Genomic DNA, 8,516 nt, shown 5'->3' with positions numbered 1-8,516 from the left:
AAACCGAAAACGACATATAATTTGGAACAAAAAAGTTTCTCTAAAACGACTTATATTAAAAAACGGAGGGAGTATTAATTAAGATAATAATTATGCAAATGAGACATGAGGCGGTTACGGCAGTTGAGGGTTTCGTTCAAGTTACGGCGTTAGAATTAAGGGACTAAACGGTAAACAAGAGACGGTGAAAGTATAAATTGCGAAACAACGAAAACGTTAAATTCATACGAGTACTTAATTGTTCATAGTTTTAACCTCACCTATAGATAAAAAAGTAACAACTTCACTGCCTGTTAAGTAGCGGCGTTTGTAAGCTAACGGCAACGTTAACGTTTCCTTTTTCTTGCGTATAAATAACGGAGACGGTTACCTTGGAGCTTGTGCACTAATCAGTCACTCGTCTCCTGCTTCTTCTAACCTCCTCTCTCCTCTCGCCGTTTCCCTTTTCCCGAGAAAAAGTGAGAGCATTTCGTAAAGAAGCTTCTTCAATGGCGTCGTCGTCTCAGAAAGTGACCTCTGTTTGTTTGACCGTCCTCGTCCTCTTAGCTCTCAGTGCAACGATTCTCCGGAAAATTGAAATCCCTAGCTCCAGGTCTCTCTTTCGCTATGGTTTCGTTTTCGTCCTCGGATCTAGTCTATTTTTTTCTCTTCCGAGCTGTTATTAAGTATCCGTTTAAGCTGCATTCTCAATTTCTGCGAAGGATTTTAACATTTTCCATCTCTGTTCTAAGTAGTCCTGATTTACTTTCTCTCTTCGTTTGATTTGTTTCGCAGCTGAACTTTTTTCTTCTTCTGTGTTGATACTAAGTCTCTGTTTAAGCTGCATTGTCTATTTTCTACGAAGGATTTTGATATTTTCCATCTCTTTCTGTGAGAGTTTTGAGCTCAAGACTCCAGATTCCGTAATAATGCTCTGTTTTTTTTCCAGGAAGGTGAAAACAGAGGAGTTGCAGAGCTCAAAAAACACCTCAACAATGGCGGCGAACAGGTAAAATAGGGAAACAAAACTTGATTTATTTATTTATTTGTTTTGCCGCCGCTCACGAAAACATGAAACGCGCTTTTAACCGCTAGGTTTAACCTTTTTGTTCAGTTTTAAAATTAAAAAAAAAAACAAAGTGGAATATTAACTAACAATCCTAGCCGTTGATATGCTAAGGATCCTCGGATTCGTTAACCGTTCCTTTTTACCTTTTTCATCGCCGGTCACGCACACATGCTCTGTCTCTCTAGCCTAGGGTGGTAGAGTTTAATTAATGTTTATCATATACATATTCCACGTCAGTAAACAAATTATCGGCGATGATAAAAGTTAAAATAACGTTCAGTTTCTCAGAAGGGCTAAAATAGTCAATTTCATCAAAACGTTTGTGCTCTACTCTCGCATTTACATATTATCCGATTTTACTTGCGTTAAGATGTTACCACGTGTCGGACTGATCTCCTTTTTGAAAAAAAAATTAAATGTGTTGATAATTGTAGTTTATGGTTGGTCGCGTCATTTCGCAGGCTTGAAGGTGTGGAGTTGAATGAACAGCACGCGGTTGATGATCCAGATAAAGTTGCTGATGAAGTCTCTACCCTTGTTCAGATGTGAGTTTCTCTCTCTATGTCTTTCTCTTTTGTGTGACTGCATTAAGTTTTCTCGGGAATACATCATTTTTTCATTATCTACAAATTGCATTTCAGACGACATGTCTTTTAATTAAAGAACCCAGAAGCAAACTTATGTGTTAGTCTTAAAGAACATACAACAAAAGTCTTGAATTTTTTTTATTTTAATTAAATTTGTTTTTTTTATCCGTAAAAGTTGAGTTGCTATTCATGTCTCTTTAAATTTTCGTCGTGAAGCTATGCTACTTAAACCATATAGATAGGTACAGACATGAGACCAGCACTAGAATAAAACTGACACGTTGTCGTTTCACCACGCTCTCGCAATTGTCAGAGTTCGCACGGACATTGTCTTGTTTTGTATTTAACGGCCTCTTCAATTAGTTCGATTCACTTTTCTTTCTCTGTTTTATTGGACTTTTGCAACTGCTCTCTACCGTCTTTTTGTGGCATTTAGTTTCTGAGAGTCTCTATCATCTTTGGTCTATTTTAGTTTTTCACCACTTTGAACATTAATGAGACCGAAAAATCAATGTAAGAACAACTACTTTATTGACCTCATAAACCTACAAAGAAATTTATTACGTTAGGTAAGGTAAGAACAAACATTAACGGTGGCTGAGATGTTTTAATCAGCCCTCTACATTCCGGTAAAAACCATAAAAAAGAAATCCTTATTTGAATTCATGTGTTGTGTTTTGATTTTCAGGAGCGAACATAACATCACAGCAAGGAGGAAGCTTGGATTTTTCTCATGTGGAACCGGTAACCCGATCGATGACTGTTGGCGTTGTGACCGTAACTGGCATAAGAACCGCAAACGCCTGGCCGATTGTGGGATCGGTTTTGGACGCAACGCTGTTGGTGGTCGTGATGGACGCTTCTACGTTGTCACTGACCCCACTGATGAAGACGTTATTAACCCCAAACCAGGAACTCTTCGCCACGCGGTTATCCAAGATGAGCCTCTATGGATTGTGTTCAAGAGAGATATGGTGATAGAGCTGAAACAAGAGCTGATTATGAACAGTTTCAAGACCATTGATGGTCGTGGTGCTAATGTCCATATAGCTAACGGTGCTTGCATCACCCTCCAGTTTATCACCAACGTCATCATCCATGGTCTTCACATTCATGATTGCAAGCCTACTGGAAACGCCATGGTTAGAAGCTCGCCATCTCATTTTGGCTGGAGGACAATGGCTGATGGTGATGCAGTCTCTATCTTTCAGTCATCTCATATCTGGATTGATCATAACTCTCTCTCTCACTGTGCTGATGGCCTTGTGGATGCTGTCATGGGTTCTACTGCTATTACCGTTTCCAATAATCACTTTACACACCACAATGAGGTCATGTTGCTCGGCCACAGTGATTCCTACACAATAGACAAGCTGATGCAAGTGACCATTGCTTACAACCATTTTGGAGAAGGATTGGTTCAGAGAATGCCAAGGTTACTTCTTTTTTTCTTTTTTTTTGAAATTCTTAGACTTAAGCTATCATCATTTGTTCTGATAGTAGAATTTGGATTGTGCAATTGCAGGTGCAGACATGGGTATTTCCATGTGGTCAACAACGACTACACACACTGGGAGATGTACGCAATTGGTGGGAGTGCAGATCCAACCATAAACAGTCAAGGAAACAGATATGCTGCTCCTAAGAACCCTTTCGCCAAAGAGGTTCAATTTCTAAAACCTTTGTCTTACTGAGACAGAGTAAGGTCTTGTAGTGTACAGTTATCCTCATACCAAAGATTATATAAAATGTGGATCAAATAGGTGACGAAAAGAGTAGAGACAGATGCAAGTGAATGGCAGAAGTGGAATTGGAGATCAGAAGGAGATCTGCTACTGAATGGAGCATTCTTCAAGGCATCAGGAGCAGAAGCCTCAGCTAGCTATGGACGAGCCTCAAGCTTAGCAGCTAAACCATCATCAATGGTCCACACCATAACCTCTACTGCAGGAGCACTAGGTTGCCGCAGAGGCAGACCTTGTTAGTTCTCTCTATACCACCCGTAGTAACTAACCAACCCTAAACCCTTTCCCCATATCTATGGAAAGTGGAATATATAGTAGTCTTTCTGCTTTCTCGTTTCGTTGTGGTCGTATCATTGTTTCGGCAGATCCCGCTCAGTTTTCTTACGGGTGGTAGGAATTGGTCAACCTCAGCTTGCTTTTTCTTTAAAAATGGTGTTGGGGGAAACAAAGAGGAGCAAGCTCAGAAGCGTTGTTCAAAAGGTTTTCCTTCTTTTTAGAGTCTCTTATGGTTTTGTTTTTTTCCCCTCTTTGGTTTTGGAGTTGTTGAAGTCCCTTTGGTTTTACTGGATCTCACTCCCTTGCGTCTGTAGTCTTTTTGGGTTTTCTCTTTCAAGTTAGTGGTCATAGTAAAGCAAAATTTGTAACAGAAGACGATTGAAAAGCTTTCTTGATTTTATTGCAACTTCCGTTGTCTTTTATGTTTTGTTGGCTTGAGTGTTTCAGTAATTGGATGATTGAATTGATTTTTGAATTCTAAAGCAACCTCTAAAGCAAACTACATACTTGTGAAATATAGGAATGAAACCACAAAACAGTTGTGGGAGTGTAAATATGAAGGAGTTGTTACACTAACATGTGATGTGATGCCAAACCCATAAACCGTTGAATCCGATCTTTCTTTCTTCTTTTAAACTGAGAAGTAAGTGGTTCTGTTTCTTGCTCTGCACGTTACTAGTTGGAATTTTCTGTACGCTTGCTGGATTCATTTCTTAAGCACTTCCAAAAGATTACATGAGGAGCTTTATCCACTGGTTGTTCTCTCATAAATACATTGTCTGATCACAAACGGTAAATCATGTGAAACATATAATATCATCTCCTTACTTTGCCATCCTGCCAGAGTCATACAAGTCTCCCATCAGAGTTTTAAATGAACGATATTACCAAACAAGGGCTTTTTCTTTTCAAACAAACAAGCAAGGAAAATAGAAATCTTCAAGAGATTCTACGCACTAATTTACCATTACTGATCCACCCACCAGATAAGTCTATATCATGGACATCTAAAGTTACGCCTTCGAAGATGCGAGCATTATTTATACTGAGCAAGCTACATGAAATCTACATTAAAAGTTTAGATTCCTGGTAAAGATTTTGTTTCATGGCAACATTCAAGAATGATATTACTACTGAGAGCAGTCCATTTCCACTAAATAATGAATCACACAACAAAATTTCATGAATCAAGACAATGATTAGTATTACTGTCTCTTGAGAACACAGCAAAATCCAATGAATATGTTTTGCCATTTTATGTTTTGGTTAGAAACTTGTGAACAAAAGTGTTTCTAATTGCAATTCAGAAAAAAAGGAGAACCAGTGCTCAAATCTTTAAAAGCTGAAGGAAAATGGGGAATGGGTTTTCACTTTAATTGGTATCATCATCTGTTGTCTGGAACACGTAGCCAGCCTCCTTAAAGTGAGATTTCACCATTGCTAAAGACTTGTACCGATGGGATATCTTGTTCTTTTCTTCCTTTGCCATTTCTGCATAACTACAACCAACATAGAAAAATCACCAAACAAGCTTTCTTAGTTTTGAGGATATCTGAAACAAAAAGAGGTTTAAAACAACGTTTTCCGAGTGATAAAACAGAGGCGCACGTACGTTTGGTCATATCCATCAGGTTGAAACACTGGATCCCACCCGAAATCAGTTGGTCCTCTTGCTGGAACTATCTTACCCTAACATATCAATAACAAAGAAATATCAATCGAAATTTCAACAATTAACAAATAGAGAAACTCTAAAATGACTAAGCAGATAAGAGTAGAAAGTTTGATAAGAAAAAAAAGAGCAGCGAACATACCGGAGTTTTCCCCAAAAATGTAAGAGGTTCAGCACCTGGACCATGCGAGAAAGAGAATGCACACAATGCATAAGCTGATTTATCTTCATAGGCCATCAGTAAGTTGTTCAAACCTGGACATGAGTCAGACCAAGATTGGGGGTTAGGAGATAAATAAAACAAAGGGTGAGGTGAGAAAGGAAAAAGAAACAGTTGATTATCACAACCTTCATGGCCAAGCTTCTCAAGAAACCACTTGCTGCAGAAAAAAAAAACAGGAAAGGAGATCAAAAATGCTAGAAAGAAGAACTCTACATAACTCCTACACAGTTGGTCCCACACTGAATCAAGCTGATACGGACCAGCAGTAAAATATATATATATATATAAATATACATATATATATTCCTAGTATTCCTAGTCCTACTTAATAATTTCCAGTAAGTGAAGAAAATAGAGGCCTCTTCTAAATTTTATTCAAGGAATGAATCAAGACATCCATGATCACAACACAGACCACTGAGCAGCTAAGTAAAACAACTAAGAACATGACTTGATCCAACCCAATCATACCTAAATGACACGGACTTGATCAAGAGATTAAAGAAGATATACAGATGTAACTTGATAAGCTTGGTAAATTTATTATGTCTGTAAGCCATTTACCTAGTTAATTCATAGTTTGTTACACATAAGGAAAAAGTAGAAAAACATATCCTCTCTTGTGATGGATGGACAAGAAAGAAACAAGCAGAGAGCATTAATAGAGGAGAACTTACATGTAAGGCCCTGCAAAACCCCACAAAACAAATCAGACAGTGTGACCACCAATTTCTCTACATATTCAAAGAGTAAAATGAAATAACGGAGAATGTATGTGTAAGGAAAACATACCAGGAAGACCCTTCAAAGCATTGAAACAGAGGCATGTATCCTCCACTAGCACTGGCCCATTTACCTTCTCATTCACAATGAAACACAAAGACAACAGTATGATCACAATAAAGCTTACACATTTACACATAAGAATGATGAATTTCAATCAATACAAGTAATCGAAAAGGGTAACAGCTTGTGGACCTGAAGAGCAGCCAAACGAGCTTTCTCTTTGGAGATATCCTCAGGCTCTCCTTGAAGCTCAGGCACTGCAACTCAACAGTCAAACGAGTAAAATGAATGAGATTTAACGAAAACAGGAACCGAGATTGAAATCGAAAGGGGGGGTACGCACGGTCGAGTTTGAGAGACTTGAAAGGAATGGAACTCCCGATGATAGCTTTGACCTCTTCGAGCTTCTTCGCATTTCCCGTCACAAACGTCACCGGACGTGGCAATACCACCGCTGCTTTCGCCGCCGCCGCCGCCGCCATTTTCTATTCTCAGATAGCTAAAAGTAATTGACTCTCCGCCGACCGTCTGATTATTTCTCGAAGATAAATGGGCCAAGTTCACGTATTTGTAGGCCCATTAACTCTTGTTATCCTTGTTCGTCAAATCAAGTTTGCGATTGAACCAAGCATTAGGGTCTGACTGGTTCAACCGCAGCGGTTGTAGTTGCAGTTGCGGGAGTTTGCGGCTGCGGGTGGTTGCGGTTTCTAGCGGTTTTAAGAGATTTGTACGACTGGTTCTGCGGTTAGAAATCGGTGCGTTTGCGGGATACTTATGACTGGTTAACTACCAAATGCAGCAGTGGTTAAATAATAAATTAACAATATTTACATTTTATGCAATTATAAAAATATCAAAAATAATAATATGATAATAAATATAAAAGTTATATTTAGAAAGTTATACTTTAAATTTTTTAAAAATTATAGAAAATATTTTTATTTTAAAGTTTTATAATATTAATTAAAATATAATAGATATATTTTAGCATTTTTATAATTCTAATTTAATTTTTTTATTGAATATTTTTATTTTTGTATTTATATTGTTTTGGAAAAAAAAGAAATTTTTTTTATCCTCCCGCAACCGCCCGCAACCGCAAACGCTAGCTGGAACCAGCTTTTGAATTTATGAGGTTCAGAGCGATTAAGAGCGGTTTGAAGCGGTTTGAGCGATTGTTGCAAAACGCCAACAACCGCTACCAACCGCAAAAGCTGCGTTTGCGGGTGGTAGCGAGAAAACCAGTCATACCCTTAGTTTAGGTAAACCGGCTTTTGATATAATGTCCAATAGGGGTGGGCACTTTACCCGATATCCGAAGTGGCACCCGAACCCGATCCGAAAAACCCGAACCGAAATCCGAACCGAAGTAGCAAAATACCCGAACGGGTATTGAATTAGGAGAGATTGGATACCCGAACCCGAATGGATAATATCCGAACCCGAATGGATATCCGAAGATAACCGAACATATGTATAATTAACCTTATATTTCTAGTTTACATCTCTTATTTTATATAAAATAATTATATTAATACTACACATACTTTAAGTTCATATGATATACATACAATTCCGAAAAAAATGATTTGCTACTCACTTAAAAAGTATGTCAAGTTTTTTTATGTCAAAAATTAACAAAAAGTTACATCTAAAATTTTAAAACAATAACTAAATTAATGCATTTTTAGTTTTAAAATGTTATGTCCAAATCTATTAATCATTTAATCTATTAAAAATAAAAAAGAAGTTAATTAAAATTTATATTCTTAAATACAAGAAATTTAAGAAATGAAAAATTTAATTTTTTTTTTCAAAATCTAAATATCCGAACCCGATCCAAAATAACCGAATCCGAACTAAAAATACCCGAATCCGATCCGAAATATAGAAATACCCGAACGGGTTCTACACCTCTATACCGAAATACCCGAAAATCCGAAATACCCGATCCGAACCCGAACGGGTACCCGAACGCCCACCCCTAATGTCCAACACGGCGATGCAAACACACAAATAAAGTGTTTTATCAGCTTCTCCTTTGTCAATCCACAAAACATTTCAACAACTTAACGTTACATACATAATATCAAACATTATTTTAAAACTATTAACAAAGTCAAGGCTATCTCTACATTGAAGAAAGCATCGATTCAGTCTGCTTCTTGTGACTCTCTCT

At 37.7% G+C, this 8,516-nt stretch overlaps 2 protein-coding genes across 2 annotated transcripts; one reads left to right on the top strand and one right to left on the bottom strand.

Annotated features, from left to right (window-relative positions):
- The first annotated feature begins 369 nt into the window (after positions 1-369).
- Positions 370-4,078, top strand: LOC106426949 (probable pectate lyase 15). Its single transcript, XM_048778353.1, has 6 exons — positions 370-592; positions 929-988; positions 1,510-1,593; positions 2,324-3,070; positions 3,161-3,299; positions 3,399-4,078. The coding sequence occupies exons 1-6, from the start codon at positions 489-491 to the stop codon at positions 3,618-3,620; spliced, it is 1,356 nt and encodes a 451-aa protein (XP_048634310.1). The 5' UTR covers positions 370-488; the 3' UTR covers positions 3,621-4,078.
- Positions 4,079-4,839: 761 nt separating this feature from the next.
- Positions 4,840-6,925, bottom strand: LOC106430112 (inosine triphosphate pyrophosphatase). The gene is made up of 8 exons (XM_048778354.1): positions 6,681-6,925; positions 6,530-6,594; positions 6,344-6,407; positions 6,229-6,238; positions 5,677-5,708; positions 5,471-5,583; positions 5,269-5,345; positions 4,840-5,155 (listed from the first exon to the last, which is right to left on the bottom strand). The coding sequence occupies exons 1-8, from the start codon at positions 6,817-6,819 to the stop codon at positions 5,029-5,031; spliced, it is 627 nt and encodes a 208-aa protein (XP_048634311.1). The 5' UTR covers positions 6,820-6,925; the 3' UTR covers positions 4,840-5,028.
- Positions 6,926-8,516: the final 1,591 nt, after the last annotated feature.

Source organism: Brassica napus, chromosome A4 (assembly GCF_020379485.1).
Source record: "Brassica napus cultivar Da-Ae chromosome A4, Da-Ae, whole genome shotgun sequence".
In the NCBI taxonomy this organism is placed as follows: Eukaryota; Viridiplantae; Streptophyta; class Magnoliopsida; order Brassicales; family Brassicaceae; genus Brassica; species Brassica napus.
Note: the sequence above shows the minus strand (reverse complement) of the source record. Positions and strands in the feature narration are given on the sequence as shown.

What these genes read in the sequence shown, in the direction of transcription:
- LOC106430112 (XM_048778354.1), bottom strand. Translation starts at nt 6,819, where the DNA reads ATGGCGGCGGCGGCGGCGGCGAAAGCAGCGGTGGTATTGCCACGTCCG. An exon ending in CTCGTTTGGCTGCTCTTCAG is followed by an intron (nt 6,408 to 6,529) that starts GTCCACAAGCTG and finishes GTGAATGAGAAG; the next exon opens with GTAAATGGGCCAGTGCTAGT. An exon ending in CATTTTTGGGGAAAACTCCG is followed by an intron (nt 5,346 to 5,470) that starts GTATGTTCGCTG and finishes TTGATATGTTAG; the next exon opens with GGTAAGATAGTTCCAGCAAG.
- LOC106426949 (XM_048778353.1), top strand. Translation starts at nt 489, where the DNA reads ATGGCGTCGTCGTCTCAGAAAGTGACCTCTGTTTGTTTGACCGTCCTC. An exon ending in TCAACAATGGCGGCGAACAG is followed by an intron (nt 989 to 1,509) that starts GTAAAATAGGGA and finishes GTCATTTCGCAG; the next exon opens with GCTTGAAGGTGTGGAGTTGA. An exon ending in GTCTCTACCCTTGTTCAGAT is followed by an intron (nt 1,594 to 2,323) that starts GTGAGTTTCTCT and finishes TTTGATTTTCAG; the next exon opens with GAGCGAACATAACATCACAG.